General features: G+C 41.6%; 1 protein-coding gene across 2 annotated transcripts in view; it reads left to right on the top strand.

Moving 5' to 3' along the window:
- The window catches only part of si:dkey-234i14.6 (uncharacterized), a 130992-nt gene that overhangs the window by 108349 nt on the left and 5538 nt on the right, over positions 1-17105 (top strand). For both annotated transcript variants that reach the window (XM_059651769.1, XM_048546192.2), the window contains one exon: positions 15559-15772. In XM_059651769.1, the coding sequence (XP_059507752.1) occupies positions 15559-15772 (214 nt within the window). The remainder of the gene's footprint in view (positions 1-15558; positions 15773-17105) is intronic.

The raw sequence follows: 17105 nt of genomic DNA, 5'->3' as shown, positions 1-17105 counted from the left end.
TGGATTTTGTTGGCAGCCTGCCTAATTTTAATTTCATCTCTCACTGTTAAACTAATGTGACGCTAATGCATAATGAATTGATTAAAGACTGGTTCCTTTTCTTTTCATTTAACTCACTGATGCGCGTAAAAAGTAAATGCAGCTTATTTTCATCCACCCAGCTTGACAAATTTGTTACTCATTTGTCAATAATGATATCTTCCAACCTATTCAGCACTAGATTATTGATATTCTAGTTACAAATTGGTCTGTGACCAGTTCCCTAGTTACCAGGCAGCACTCAATACTTGGGAAGTGACGCAGCTCGTGATGGTCAAAGATTTCTATAATTCGGGCTACACGATGTTGAAGGTTGTGTTTGTTTGTGGTAAAAGAGAAAAGTTGATTGATCTGTCATTTAATTAATCGCGCCAAAACCCTGGTCTTGGGCTCTTGTTGGGAGTGCTCAGCATTTTGTGTTGTGAAGTAAACTCAACAAATTAACCACTGGCCTTGATTTTTTGAAGGTATGTGTTGTGGCCCCATACTGGCTTTGTTCCCAGCATTTTTTTTCAGGGCCTCAGTGACTGATGTTCTTCATGCTAGGCACAGACTTTTCTCCCCCCTACTTGCTTGTCAGCAATGAAATAGTGATCTGTGTGGCGAATGACCACAGCACACAAATGGAAGCAAGCCGCTCATGATGTTTGTGTGTATGCCTCATGCAGTGTTAATTTTACTAATCAGACAGTTAACAAAGCCTATAAAGTGGCCCTAAGGTGCTTCTTGCAATACGTAACCACTTATGGATCATAAAATCCAAACCTCACCTGGGCCCAACTGACCAGATGTCAGCTGATGTGTCTGAGTGAACAGTCAGTGAGGTCAAGGAGAGAATTATTTTGTCATGGCTAGATCTCCAAACATAGATAATAACAATGGGAATAGGCCATTTGGCTCTTCAGGCCCGCCCCATCGTTCAATATGATCAAGGATGATCATCCGTTTCAGTGCCATGTTCCTGCTTTCACCCCATTGTAGTGATTGTAACGAGGCCAGCCAGGTGGACCTCATAGAGTGAGTTCTCTGATTGGACCAGGTTAACAGCCCCAATCAGGGTTCTCTGGATGACAGAAATAGGACTGTCGGGGGTTCTGCTCTCTGAGGAAGCTCGACCATTGTCAAAAGTACAGTGCATGTGTCAATAAATGGTGACCTGGTAGATACCAGCCTCTGTGGAGTTAGTTCACCTATAGCCTTTAGTCCCTTTAGCCCGTAGAGTAATATCTAACTCCTTCTTGAAAACATTTAACTGATTGGTCATCACCACTTTTTGTGGCATTGAATTCTACAAGTTTACTACCCTCTCTGGGTGAAGGAAGTTCTCCCCATTTCAATCCTAAATGGCATACCCTGTATTCTTAGACTGTAAGCTCTAGTTCTGGATTCCTTGGTCATTGGGAAAACCCGACCTGTGTTTGCCCTGTCTAGTCCGGTTGGAATTGAACAGGCTTCTATAAGATCTGACCACCTCCTCACCCAATTCTTTGAATTGCAGTGAATGTTGTTTGTCTGGGGCGAGCGGGTAGCTATCAACGCCCGGTCCAAAAATATCTCAATGAAGTCAGAAGGACAGGGCCATTGATGTAGAAAGTTACAAAATATTGAAGTGGTCTTTCAATGCAAGACCTGTTCATTAAAGGTGCTGAGTGTTTTGAATTTCACTCAGGCATTTTCTTTGATCGTGATATTTCCACCTGTATTTGAATTCATTTTCTGAATTTATTTATTTATTTTTGATTACTTTTAAAAATTATAACCACTAGCTTTGGTCTCCTGCATTAAAACAAACCTCTTCTCAATAACTACTTTGAGTTTCTTCAAAGTTCTATTTTCATCCTGAAGTAACACTTCTAATCATAATGTCTGACAAAGCCTGAACCACCCCTTGATCTCTTACATATTGCCTACTTGTGTGACTTTGTGTATATCTCTATGGCCGTGCGGTTTTCCAGCATTATCATCAGGAAATCACACTCTGGAGTCAAAGAAGGTGGTTTGATGTGCTACATCTGCTTATAAGATATGTGCTACCTCCCTGGCTTCAAACCCATTTTTCTCTGTCCTAATGGATTCTGCTGATCATGACATTTGGATGTCAGGTGTTGTGCTACTCTTCTTAGCTCCGAGCCTGCTATACCTCTGTCCTCACCTGACCAAAGGGAATTTGTTACAAACACACAGGATGCTGGAGAAGCTCAGCAGATCTGGCAGCATCTGTCAAGACCAAAACAGAATTGACATTTTGAGTTAGCATAATTCTTCTTCAGAAACTCTGCACTTACGAGGAAGCCTTCTACCAGACTGAGAAGATTAACTCTGATTCCCTCATCGCAGATGCTGCTAGACCCTGCTAAGGTTCTTCAACATGTTGTTTCAGATTTCTACCATCCTCAGTATCTCGCTTTATAAAACAGTTTGTGGTCTGACTCTACTTAGTCCCAATAACTATTTACTTCCACATGTATAGAACACTGATGACTGTTCTCTTGTGCAGTTCCTTCATTACTCTTGTGAGTGTCTCAGTATCATGAGACTGTTGTCAGTTTCTCCATTATGCGTATAATCATCATTAACATTTTCATTCTCATTGTACTACCATTCAAAAGTTAATTCTCTGAATATTTAATGACTTCTGCAAGACATTCAACAAAGTGTCTCTCAGGAGGATTGATAGTTCTATGAAATACTAAGAGGAAAATTACCGTATTATTATTGACTCATACAGGAGGCATAGGGTTTTAGTGAATGGTTATTTTTCAGATTTAATGATGGTTTGCAGTGCTTCTCCCCAGTACATCCTTAAAGGTGACTTTGTTGTTTATAAAACCATATGGATTACTTTGCTTTTCAAATAGTGGAACAGAGCATAAATGTAAAATGATTGTAGCAGAAAAATTCACCTTGGAACGTATAAGACCAAAGAGATGGTTGATTAAAGATGCTCAAGGTGAAGAGAGAATTGCAACAGGTGGAGTATTTCTTTTTATGATGGTGTCCTGGTATCAAAATCATTAAATCAAATCAGTGTAGTACGTAAATGAGAGTGCCTAGTGTCCAGGGCTGGAATCTGGACTAAAAGGTTGGTGAAAGTTGATTCCATTTATCACGTTATAAAGAAGTTGGATGGGTCCTTTAGGTAGCTTATCCATTCTGGCCAAAAAGTGGGAACGTTGGACTACCTGCAGCTCCTCTGCAACCAGAACAGTTACAACTGTTTGTGTGGTCTCTCGTTTTTTTTTCAGCTGTAAGAGCTGGATTCTTATCCCCAAAGTGAAATGAAGTAATGGGAATATTCCCAGCTTGATCTACCATCCTTGGAAGAAATTCCTACAATGGTGAAACTTTCATTGTGGAGAATGATGTGGGTGTGAGTTATAGTCTTCTAAGGCCAGTTGACTCTGGAAAGAGATGAGCACTGTAAGAAGGTATGTTACTTCAAAGGAACAAAAACAGAAGTTGCTTGAAAAGCACAGCAGGCCTGGCTGCATCTGAGAAGAATAAAATCAGAGTTAACGTTTCAGTTCTGGTGACCCTTCCTCAGAGCCTGGAAAGAAAAACAGAACTGGAAGACGTGTCAACCACCTAAGCAAACTGAGGCACTCAACACTAACAATCGGGACAGAACACCAATGCTTCACCAGAGGCGCAATAACCATGTTACTGAGCAGGGTCTGCAGTCAAATACACTGTCTCGGCGAGCAACTCTACAACTTCATGTTGTGTTAATTTTTCTTCCTAAAAGCAATTCTCTCCCTGATGTAGATTCACAAGATTAAGATGCCTCCAATCCAAATGATGAGTAACTGGAGAATCTCTCCAACTCTACCTGTTGGTGCAGTTTCAAATAAGCTTATGTGCTGGATATGTAATTCCAAATTTTCATACAACAGGAATTTTCTTTCAATACTCCTTGTAATGCAGCCTCCCCACTAGCAGATTGCTTTGTTATGAGTTATTCTGCAGTGCAAAGGAACCTTGCCATTGTAACCAGATTGCATACAGTCTGCAATATGTTTCATTTGTTCTTCAGCTTTTCAATACATCAGTGTGTTTATAAGGAAAGTCAGTTGGTACATTGATGTCTTTTTAATGATCAACCCACTTCCTTGTGAACACGGACGTGCTGAACCAGTTTGACTTTTAAGCGCCAGATTTACTTAAACAAGCTACGTGGACAGCTAGTGTGAAAACTGTTGAAATGGAGCTTATCCATTAAAAAGGCACAAACAAAATTCAGTTTTGTACATTGTGTGAACATTTAGAGGATGGAAACTTTCATAAACTTTCTTAATGCAATCAGTACTTTGTTATTGGTAATATTAAACCTCTCCCTGTGTTTCAAGGGGAGGCATTCGCTCTAATGAATTTATAATGTCACTGGTGCACCATTGTCTAACTCAAAGCAATCCAGATAGATTGTGTGTGAATGCATGTGCATATGTAGCAACTTTATTCGCAAGCATCTAAGTCTGTGCTTTGAAATGTCTTCTCCATCTGTCTTGCTCAAATATCCAGCTCTTTCAGATTTGTTATTTCACTGTTTTATTGTTATTGATATTGTTATTTGTTATTTCACCCAGCAGGGGTGAAATTTAATTCCATTACACTGAATAAATAGAGGGAGTCTTTCCCACCTCTTCTAAGCAGTGGCCCCTTAATGTTGTAGAAGCAAGAGGCTAACAGGGTTCAAATAGTACCACAAGATCAGATAAACTCTTGATTGTCAAACTATGAAAACCAAAGACCTTGCGAGCAATCCACCTTTCGCAACTTCAGGATGCCCCAAACCATTTTGTTCCTAATGAAGTTGCATATATTTTGTTCACTTGGAGCTTTCGTACACCTGTACCAGCAGAGAGAGTCTGCACTGAGAAATAAAAAGGAACCATTGCTCTCACATGCAATTAGGAATTCAGCCTATCTCTGGTTATTTCTGTTCCATGAACATCACATGACACACATTTCTGCTGTAGTTAGTGCTTATATGTAACAAATGTGACCGCCAATTTCCAGACAACAATATCCCACAAACAGCAATGCACAGAATGAGCAGATAATCTCTACAACTAATCCAATGTTGTCATTTTTGTTCAAGCATAAATACTGATAAAGAAGTCTCCTACTCGTCCACAAAATAGTGTCATATTTCACAAGCATCTCCGGGCTAGATGAGGATCCCATACAGAAAATAAGTGGATTTGATTTCAAATCCTCTTGATAAGAGTGGGGCTACATTTGGAGAAGTACATTTTTCTGGGTGGTTTGATAGAGCGGTCCAAAATGATCAGACATCTGGACAGATTAGAGAGAGAATGCTTCCCACTAGTAGGAGGATTGAGAACCAGATGAAACTGAGTTAATGCAATTAGCAAAAGACACACTGGTGACTTTTACATGTAACGAATGGTCAGGATCTGGAATGCGTTACTTGGTGGATACAGCAGAGGTAGAATCAACAGAAACATTCAAGAGGGAATTGGATTATTATCAAAAAGAAAAGAAAATTGCAGGCCCAACTGGAGAAGGTGTGGAAGTGGGAGAAAGTGTGGAAGTGGCACAAGGTGATTTGCTTTTCAGAGGGCCAGCACAGATGCAATGGGTTGAATGGTCCTCTACAGTACTTCAAGCATTGTGATTGTGAGATTTCACCCTTTTGCCAACACACCTTTCCCTAGTTTACATTTTCATCTTTCAGCCATCAACTCACCTGTGCACACCTGAAAAGAATAAAAGTTATTGCAGGATTTTCATATTATTTTTAACACCATGCAAACCGCATGCTTAGAATTCACGGACTTCAAGCTTGACACGGTCACCGTGACCAAGTCAATCGTTGTTTTGTTTTTGCAGATCAAACAAAAAAAAGAGGCAATATCATAGTATGATACAGTGCAGAAAGTGGCATTTGGGCTACTGTGTTTTCTCTACAACAGACAGCCAAAAAAGGTCTTTAGTTGCTTGTTTTGGGTGTTTGGTTAGGTAAAGGATAGAGTCAACTTGTCTATTACAGGATGGTGAACTCTAATTGCATATTGTAAACAGAGCCAGTTTCAGCTTAGACACATTGCTTAAAGTAACTCTCTTTGCAACATCCTAGTTAGATTGAAAAGCAAATGTTTACAAGAGGCAGAGGAGGAGGAGGTGTGGGGAAAAGGAGGGAGGTGGAATATGCATTTGAAACTTGACTGTAACGACATTCAACTTGGACATTCCCTTTTAAATGATTACTTGTCTCAACTAATTGTGCAGAGAAAGTGTATCACTACAAGTGTGGTCCACCAACTGTAAAGCTCCTTATCCTAGAGTGAGCCAAGCAAGTTACAGGATACTGCTTAAAATGCTCAAATCCCCCAACGTAAATGGGCCTAGCTTTCTGATACATCCTACGCACAGGTAATTTCAAGTCCTAGAGTAACAATATTCCCACAGTGGGGTGACTTAACATGTATTAACATGGGATTTCCCACAGCACGAGTGTGGATGCAATGAATGATGACATGGATAAAGTGTAAGCACGTGTACTGTTAAAGCGGAGAAAGATCTCGGAATGATAAGCAGTCTTGCGGTCATCTCTGATGTGCGGTAGGGTGACTTGTGGGTCTGGCCATGTTCTGTCTGTCACGGAGATAACAGCGGATTGTGCTTTTCATGTATCTATTCCTTCTCGGTCCACTAGATATCAGGATAGCCACAAATCAACAACCACCCTGCAACAGCTGATGACAAATGTAAAGGATCCCATACTCGTTATCAGTAAAACTAACATGATGTACAAAATACCATACAAGGACTTTGAGAAACACTATATAGGCCAAACAGGAAGAAAACTGACAACGATGATACACGAACACCAGCTAGCCACCAAGAGACATGACCAATTCTCACTGGTCTCAATACACACAGACAAAAAAGGACACGAATTCGACTGGGACAACACATCCATAATGGCACAAGCCAAACAGACGTGCCAGGGAATTCATGGAGGTCTGGCATTCCAAATGGAACACTATCAACAAAGACATTGAACTGGACCTGATATACAAACCTCTGAAAAACAGGACCGCAAGTAATACCAACCACCCCAGCAAAACGGGGCATGTAAGTAACAAGCTGGACAGAACACCGATGCTTCCCTGGCGATGTACTGACGTTGTTACCTCACAGGGTGATGAAACATCTGCAACCAAACACACTGGCTCGGTGAGCAAGTCTACAACCTCATCCATGATCCGAGCTACAGATCTTCTCAAAAACTTTAACGTAGCATGTCAATTACGAGGACAAAACGAGAACTGGCAATTACCCAACCTCAAGCTAGAGGTGTAATTAGAAGTTTGTTTTTTTTCCCCCTTATTCTTTTTTGATGGGATTTGAGCATTCCCCTTTTCTTATTGCACATGAACTGACAGACTTGTTAGGCCATTTCACAGAGCATCTAAGCAGTAACCAAATTTGTGGAATTGGAGTCACATGTAGGCTAGACTAGGTAAGGACATTAGTGAACCAGACACAGTTTTATGACTCTTGGTGATAGCCTCACTGAGACTAGTTTTCAATTCTAAATGCTTATTTATTGGCTTTAAATTTCACCAGTTACCATTGTGAGATTTGAACCTGTCCTCAAGTCATTTGATTGGGCATGAGAATTAATAGTTTTGCAATAGTGCCAATATGCCACTATCTCCCCAAAAGATTGGTCTTCTACACTGTTGCAAAATCTCTCTTACACACTGCTCTTTCCTGCCATGTTCGCTAGATCACTTGTTGAGACGTTTTACCTTAAATATTGTCTCCTTTCATGTTCAGGGCATTGTGGCTACAATGCATATTATGTGTAGGATGCACAGCAGGGTTTTGCCGTCCCCCATCAACACGTTCCAAACCCATAACCTGTACCACTCAGATGGGTGAGGATAGCAGACATGTGGGAAAGCCATCACCTCCAAACTCCACACCAAGTCACATAGCTCCATCCAGTTCAGAAAAATGAAAGGTAATAATATTCAAAATTGCAAAATAGATGCAGAAAAGGATGTTGCCCCTCATAGAGTGGAGAGGGTGTCCAGAACCAGGTGACACAGTCACAAAATATGGGGAAATTTCTTCACTGGGATACTGGTGACTCCTTGGAATTCTCTGCTCTGGATTATCGTGACTTCCGCTACAGCATAGTGGCCCGTGGAGTCTGCACCAACCCTCTGAAGAGTATTCTACACAGACCAATGCCCCCATCCCCATAAACCAAACCCTGCATTTTCCACACGCTGTGGAAGAAAACTGGAGCACCTGGTGGAAACCCACGCAAACACTGGGAGAACGTGCAAACTGCACACAGCTGTCTGATGCTGGAATGGAACCCGGGTCCCTGGCCCTTAGAGGCAGCAGTGCTCACCACTGAGCTACTGTACTGCACCAGAGGTGTGCATAGAGTAAGTTGTTACGTACGTTCAAAACTCCAAACAATGGATTTATACATAGTGAACAAAAAGGGTGAAAATGCTTGCTGTTCCCATTCCCCACTTAGTGGTTCTTGGGCTGTTTGTGCATTTTTATTCATTTCAAAAACAAAATCAGTCAGTGTTTTGGCTCAACTGCAAACTTATTGTTTATTAAAATAAACCACCTGATGCCCTGATTAAAAACCTCTGAGCTGGTCAGAATGACACAATAGCTTAGTTGATTTGTCCGATTATAAATCCCTCCTCATCTTAAACCTGGCTCCCACCAAAAACCCACCAAGTCACCGTAATTTGTAAGAAAACAAAACATATCCCAACAGATTGTTTTTTTTTTCTGCCTAAATCTTACTCCATTCAGACCCGGAACACTTAGATTTGGTTGTTACCCTTAAATTACTTTGCGTTTGCAGCCAGTTTTCTCCCACAATGTGTGGAAAATGCAGGGTTTTGTTTATGGGGATGGGGGTATTGGTCTGGGTAGGATACTCTTCAGAGGGTTGATGCAGACTCCATGGGCCACTATGCTGTAGTGGAAGTCATGATAATCCAGAGCAGAGAATTCCAAGGAATCACCAGCATCCCAGTGAAGAAATTTCCCCTTATTTTGTGACTGTGTCACCTGGTTCTAGACACCCTCGCCACTCAATGAGGGGCAACATCCTTTGAACATCCCTCTGAATTGGCTCTTTTCTTAAAACCAACCACATTGATGGTCTTTGTGGAGAGAATTGTAGCACTGTCAGCCAGGTTGACCATTCCTGACCTTCCTATTTCCTGCAGACCCTTCCAGACCAAGATCACTGTGATTAGGCTGGCACACGCGGATCGCAATATGGCTGGGCCATCCAGCATTGATTGTAAACCTGGATCGGGCTGACCAGTCCTGACCCTTCCTCCAACTGTAGTGTGAAAACTTTCACCTTTTTTATGCTGGGTGGCATATGTGGGAAGTATGCTTTGTCTCTGAGTCAGCTATCAGGCTTGCGTCTTCCCCCTAAGGTTTAATGGCCAAGGAAGATACATTCGTAATCTCGCCAGGCATTTTGTGTATTGATTGGTGAATCCTTCAAACACATGACAGTGGTAAGCAGCCAGATCCTAGAAGATTCTTGGTCAACGATGGGAACCTCTTGTCCCCATGATCTATACCTATACTACAGTACAGGTTGTTACACACCCATTCCACCACCCCACTGTAAATGCCCTGGGGACTAGCCAACATGCAAATTGGAATGGACTTGGAAGTATATCGCTGTTCCTTCAGTGGGGTTTGGTGATAATACTGGAATTTCCTCCCTAACAGCACTGGACAGGAGACTACAATTATGCGAGAAGGCAGCTCACGACTTCACTAACCTCTATTTCCACACCATTTGCCTGCACTGTCCACTTAAAACTTGTGGGATTGACATTCTCTGCAGCTGGACTGTGCAAAATATGATGGGAAATTTAAAAAAAACTTTCTCAAGGGAAACTGAGGACAAGGAATTAAGGCTGACCCAACTGGCAGCACTGATCTGCAACGAGTGAACAAGAAATTGTGTTGGGGGCAAGCATGTTTTTGTTGGAGGGATGAAAATTAAATTGCTAATGACTATCTATTGCCATTGAGGCCCAAAATATATTGGAGCTGAGCCTTCTGCTCACAATCTGTCATAGAGACTCCTTTGAATTTGGACTGTTAGTGTTGTTTAAAGTAATGCATTGTGAACATATAAAATCTGCAGCCTTCAGAGAAATTAGTATATTTAAAATTTATATCTTCATTTCACAAAACAATTAATCTTCAGTTTCTTTTCAACATTTTAATAAATTGCTTCATTTTCAAGTTTGCAAATATTAATCTGATAATTGGTTGTATAAGAGAGCTATTTTTCAGCCATTGTTTTTGTTGAAGTATTTCAAATTGTTGCTGGATGCTTCGGGAAGGAATAGTATTTAAAACAAATGTTCTGGCTCTCATTTTGAACCTCTATTAACACGCATGTAGATTTTTATTCTTGTGTTGCTCCTGGACAATAACTGAACACAAGCAACAGCATGTGGCTTTTTTTAAAAAAAATCCATTCATGAGGTGTTAATGTTTCTGGCTGGGCCAGCATTTGTGGCCCATCTGTAATTGCCCTTGTGATGGTGACCTTCCTTCTTCAACCACTGTAGCCCATTTGCTGTAGGCAGGCCTACAATGCCATCAGGGACAGGGTTCCAGGATTTTGTCTTACCTGCACTGAAGGAATAGTGATGTATTGTGAAGTCAGGATGGCCAGTGGCTTGGAACGTGCAGTTAGTTGTATTAACATGTTACTCTTGACCTTCTCAATGGAAGTGGTCGTGGATTTGTAAGGTGCTGTCTAAGGAGCTTCAGTGAATTATGTTTGTAGATAGTGGACTCTGCTGCTACTGAGTATGTTTTGGTGGAGGGAGTGAATGTGATACCAGCTAACTGGACTGTTTTGTTGTGAATGGTGTCAAGCTTCTTGTGTGTTGTTGGAGTTGCATCCATTGAGGCAAGTGGGGAGTATTCCATCACAATCCTGACCTGTGCCTTATAGAGGGTGGGGTAGGCTTTGGGCACCAAGAAGAGAGCACTTACTAAAGGATCTCTTGCCTCTGACTTACTCTTGTACCAAAGTATTTATTGGGTTAGTCCAGTTCACTTTCTGGTCAGTGGAAACTCAGGATGTTGATAGTGGAGAGATCAGAGAAAATCATTGAATGTCAGGGAACAATGGTCAGATTCTCTCTTGTTGGAGATGTCACTGGATAAGTAAGACAGAGACCCATTCAAAAGCTCTGTTGTCATTGATTCAAATCTCACCATGGTAAATGATGATGTAATTTGAATTCAATGAAATTCTGGAATCCGCTTAATGGCAACCACGATTGAAAGGCCCCAGCGGGTTCAGTATTGTCCTTTAGGGAAGAAAATGACCATCCTTACCTGGGCTGACTTACATATGACTCCAGACCCACAGAAATATGGTTGACTCTTAACTTGTCTCTTGGCAATTAGGAATGGATGATAAGTACGAGCCTCAGAGCAATGCCTGCATCTCGCAAATCATTTTTTTAAAAATTGAGATTGCCTGGCTTTTGTTCATCATGAATGTTTCGTCGAATCCCTACAGTGTGGAAACAGGCCCTTCAGCCCAAAATGCCCACACTGACCCTCAGAGCATCCAACACAGATCCATCCCCCTATTGCCTACCTAATCTACACATCCCTGAACACTATAGGCAATTTAGCATGGCCAATCCACCTATCCTATACATGTTTTGGACTGTGGGAGGAAACTGGAGCAAATCCATGCAGACATGGGGAGAATGTGCAGACTCCACACAGACAGTCGCCCAAGACTGGAAGTGAACCCAGGTCCCTGGTGCTGTCAGGCAACAGGGCTAAACACTGAGCCACCATTCCACCCCCTTATCAGTTTCTTGCCACTTGTCAGCCAAGACTTGGCGTTGTCCTGGTCTTGCTGCATTTTACATTTGTAACGTGATAATGCTCCTCTGGATCAGTGAGTTAGATTATCAAACACAATTTACCACTGCTAGATATGGAAATATTAGGACAGGTGACCAAAAGTTTAGTCAAAGGGATGCGCTATAAAAAAAGAGAACTCAGAGAGGCATAAGGAGACAATTTCAGAGCCCTTGAAACATTATTTTTCTTCTGTGACCTGATTTTAAAGCCTCAGACCTTGTGGAATCCAGTTTGGAAATTTTGGAGGTTGTGACTGTTGTTTGGGTGGGAGGTATTGGGGAAAGTTGGGATTTGGGAAGTTGAGTACACGGGTGTGGATAGTGGACATGATGAAATGATAGATTTTCTCTACCACAGGCACCAACCTAATCCTAGGTGCTTTCAAACTAGCAATCAGCTCTGGAAGAGGGCATCTGAACTTTCAGATATTGGAGTCGTAGAGTTGCACAGCACAGAAACAGACCCTTTTGTTCAACTCATCAGTGCTGACCGCTTAGCCCTGATTAATCTTGTCCCATTTGCTAGCATTTGGCCCATATCCCTCTAAACCCTTCCTGTTCATGTACCATCCAGATACCTTTTAGATGATGTATTTGTACTAGCCTTCCAACACTTCCTCTTGCAGCTCATTCCATACAAGCACTATCCTCCGCATGAAAAAGTTATCCCTCAGGCCCTTTTTATTATTTTTCCCATCTCACGTTAAAAGTGTGCCCTCTAGTTTTGGACTCCCCCATCCCATGGAAAAGGCCTTAGCTATTTACCCTGCCCATGACCCCTCATGATTTTATAAACCTCCATAAAGTCACCCCTCAGCTTCCGACGTTCCAGGAAAAGTAGCCCCAGCCTAGTCAGCCTCCCCCTATAGCTGAAGCCCTCCAATCCTGGCAACATCCTTGTAAATCTTTTCTGAACCCTTTCAGATATCATAACATCCTTCCTAAAGCGTGGAGATTTGAGCTTTGTGGCAGCCAACACCATCTTGAAGCTCATCATTCAACGACCTTGTCTCATTGCCAAGTTGATCGACAATGGAGAAGTGAGGAAACTTGAGAATTTGCCTGAATTGTAAAAGTATAGCACCACCAAATAACACTACCTGTTGTGGCAGGAGGTTAGAGAGACTGAGATTGGAGGAATTTAAACATTTAGGTGTGCATTTTCTAATGGAGGCACTTGACATGCTCAGTTTAGACAGTTCATTTTCACAACTTATTAAAATACAAACTCTGAAATGAATCTTTTTCTTAAAATGAATGTTGTGCTTTTGACTGAAGGTCAACTGACCTAGCGTGTGTATTCAAAAGCTGTTTTACTGTCTAATAGAGGCAAAATAAGCTACATTCCAGATGAAAAGATGTGAATTACATGTGCCCTGATAGCATCAGGGCTATTTAGCAAGTGTTGTCCAATTGTACTGTTTAATCAAACAGCAGATGTATTGCTTTGGGTTTTGTAATTGTGGCTTAGTATAGTTTATACTCCGTTTTTTTTTACAAACTATCACAGGAAGGTGTTTTTGGTCTGTCCAGTGTCTTATCTGAAATGTAGTCATTACAGTCAAAAAGGCAAGTTTCAAGGACAGAGCTGTGGAGAAGTTTCGGTTGGGAATTTCTATCATTAGGACCTTCATTGTTTTGCCATCATCGTGTTAGCAATGTGCTACCAAGTTAATCGAAGTAGATGTGTAGCTTTCACGTCAATCTGCAAATCCATTGATTTGGAGTTGCCAACTATCAAATTTTGTCAGAATTTGTCAGGAAATTGGCAATGACGACAGCTGTTGATAGAAGTGCCCTCTGTTTTTGTATCTTTCCGTGTTTGTCAGTAAGTGACTGAAATAGCTTCACAAGACACAACAGCTTTATCTCTCCCATGACTGTGGCAAAAAGAGTCAAGCCGTTGTGAGTAGTTGTTTGCTTTTTAATCTTCTTTGCTTTCTCTGCAAACTCATTCCAGATATGGAGCCCCAAAGGGCTCAGTGTAATTTTATAATAACTGCCTTTCCCAAAGTTCATTGGTTCAATGACAATTCGAGTAGATGGAAACTTTGCCTTAGCAATCAGCCTCCATGCAATTTATAAATTAGACATTGTTTGAAATAATTGGCTTTTTGGCAGACCACCCCAGCAAAGGCACTGAAGATGGAGCATTTTGGCTGAAGATCTCTGTGTAATGGTTCTAAGATCAAACTTTTCATCTATCCCAAGATTGCAAAGAGCACTGAAGTAAAAGCTTCACTCTCTCAAACGCTCAAGCAATAAAGAGAGGCTTACATTTGTATGCTATCTTTTCGTGATGCAGAAAGCCATTCCAAAGCGCTTTACATTCAGCAAAGTACTTTTTAGTTGTATCAAAGAAAAAACCACAGCCAAGTTGTGCACAGAGTCATCCCAGAAACAGCAAAATGTCAATGGACATAATCATGGTGTTGGTTGTGGAATAAATGTTGGAGCTGGTACACTGTGGGAAAGCCGAGAATGAGAGGTCAGACCCCTAGATGAACAGGGGACCAGTTAGAGATGGAGCGTTTCGGGTTAGACTGGAATGTGTGGGCAGGTGTCTGGTCGAGCAGGGTGAGGAATGGGTGCTTTCTCTAACAGGGTATGAGGTCTAGTGTCTGGTCTTGTGGATTGGGAGAAGACCAGGTTTGTAGGTCACAGCCCATCAGGTACAAGGAGTCAGGATGAGGTGCATACTTTGAATCTACTTGATCCTTCTTAATAAAGGATCATCTGAGAAAGTCAAATCACGCCTACTTTTACAAGCCAGTCAGCCTTCAGACTTTTTTCTGGGATAATATTAAATGCAGCAGGACTCCCAAGAGTCTCCAATTTAAGTGGATATTTTTGGAGAGTTTCAGGAATGTGAGAATTCCCACTGAAATCTTCAGTTTCTTAGAAAACTCTTCAGACTGCTGTGTCAAGAATTTCACAGGGTCCCAATGCACAACTCGAGTCAGTGTTGCAGAATCAGTTGTTTAGCTGTCAGAAAGCCCAGGTCCTAGTTTCTTTTGCAACTAAAGCTGTTTATTTTTGTCTGTTACCATTGTGATGGTTTGTGATGACTAGGCTATTAGAACAGTTTGACTTCCACTCAGCTGCAGATCATTGTAATAGAATGGGTGTGCGGAAAAAAAAAACTCTAAATTTGAAAATCCATGCCAAAGCCCCAAACAGTTTGCAAACTGCCCTGTAAAGCTATTTCTTCAACTGTTTGGAGAAGGGTCGTCGCTAACCGCAAAAGTGGGTGTGTTGTGCTGTAATGGTTTCTGATTGAGAAGATTAATTTGCATTTTAATTTCTTGTTCGAACTTAAAGATTAACTTTAGCTCCTGATGTACTTAGGGGAAAATTTACACGAAAAGAAGTCACTGACCTGTCAACTCCGTTTTGCTTTGAAAGTAGTGCCCATTTTTGATATTGTCCAAAGACAAGGTATCCATTTTAACGTTGTATTTTATACACCTACAATGAGTGAAAATAGATTAACTTTATTACTTGGAAATCTTTACAAGAGTTACGCCAAGAGAGAATTCTCACAAACAAAATGCACTTTTCCTTCTTGCAGATAATGAGGAATATATTCCATCAATCATTCAATGCGTACAAAACCGATATAGAACCCAGGGTGAATGACTTGACAATCCACCTCCTGCAGTGCAGCCGAAGACTATTTGAGATCATGCTGTCACATAGAAGGGTCACAGCAGCCTACATCGAAGGAGATAATGTTGCAGTCACCATAGAGGGAGAAGCAGCTAGAGTCTTAAACTTTGATACAGGTAACGAGACAACTGTAAAGTTGAGGGGGGAACCATCATATCTCTGTGTTTTCCTTAGGGTTCTGCAGTCAAATGCAGAGCCGGAAGATTGTGGGGACAGTCTGATTCTGAATTGGGTCAGTCTATGTCAGTTGATGCAGTTAGAAATCTAAGGCTGGCTCAGGCAAAACTAATTTCCTTCTTTCTCACCATTCCACTGGCCCCATCTTCAACCAGTGATCTTGCCTTTTTGGGACACATGGATGTTTATTTGATGGCATGACATAGCTTCATTTCATAGGTCGAGTGAACCGCACCATCCTGGGCTCATGCGCAAGGGGGAGAAAAGCAGTATGCTTTCGGGGGGTGGGATTCAGAATCACCACTGGTGTCAAGTCCACTGTGTAGAGGTGGGATTTTAATCCTCAAGGGTTTGATTCAATGAGAATTCTTTGTTTAAAAAAAAAACCGAACTAGCTGCGGATAGGCTACTGAATGCTTTCATTGGAGAGACAGAGCAAGTGAATTTGAGGTAGCAGAGTAGCATCTAACCTGCTCACAGCAGCTGGTTCAATCAGTAACATCTTTTGAGGGGGTCTCTAGTGAGATAGTTACTTCTAACTTTCTTAACACTTAACTTGGAAGATAATATTGGGAGGAAATCTGTTGAAGATGTTCATGCATCTGGACAGAATGTTTTGGGGGACGCCTACAGTGATGGAGCAGACGAGAATTGGAAGACCATTGATTTAATTGGGAATAAAGCGATGGTGAGGCGAATAAAATTTTAAGTGTGTGATAAATTAGAGTGTGGAAAACATCGCCTGTACAGTGATAAATTCAATAGTTATCTGAAGAGGGCGTTTTTTTTTGTGGAATGTGTATGTCACTGACTGGCCAGTATTTATTACCTGTCCCTAGTTGCCCTTTGGAAGGTGGTAGTGATCTGCCTTCTCAAGCCACTGCCAGCCGTATGCTGCTGTAGGTGTATCAACAATGCCTTTAGGGAGGAAATTGCAGGAATTTGACCCGGAGGCAGTGAAGGGACGGTGATATATTTCCAAGTCAGGATGGTGAGTGACTTGAAGGGGAACTTGCAGATGGTGGTGTTCTTATGTATCTGCTGCCCTTGTTCTTTTAGTTGGAAGAGGTGTTGGTTTGGAAGGCGCTGTCTAAGTGGGACCAGGTGAATTGTTTTTGCAGAGAATTATCATGGACATGGTGGGCCAAATGGTCTCCTACTGCATTGTAATTGGTGGTCCCTGGATTCCCAGACCTCCGGTAGGAGGAGCAAAGATTGGTGTGATCCTGTGGTTATGTGGATTAGCAGCTCAGCTGTGGGCCAAATCAAGCA

This window comes from Stegostoma tigrinum, chromosome 16 (assembly GCF_030684315.1).
Source record: "Stegostoma tigrinum isolate sSteTig4 chromosome 16, sSteTig4.hap1, whole genome shotgun sequence".
In the NCBI taxonomy this organism is placed as follows: domain Eukaryota; kingdom Metazoa; phylum Chordata; class Chondrichthyes; order Orectolobiformes; family Stegostomatidae; genus Stegostoma; species Stegostoma tigrinum.
Note: the sequence above shows the minus strand (reverse complement) of the source record. Positions and strands in the feature narration are given on the sequence as shown.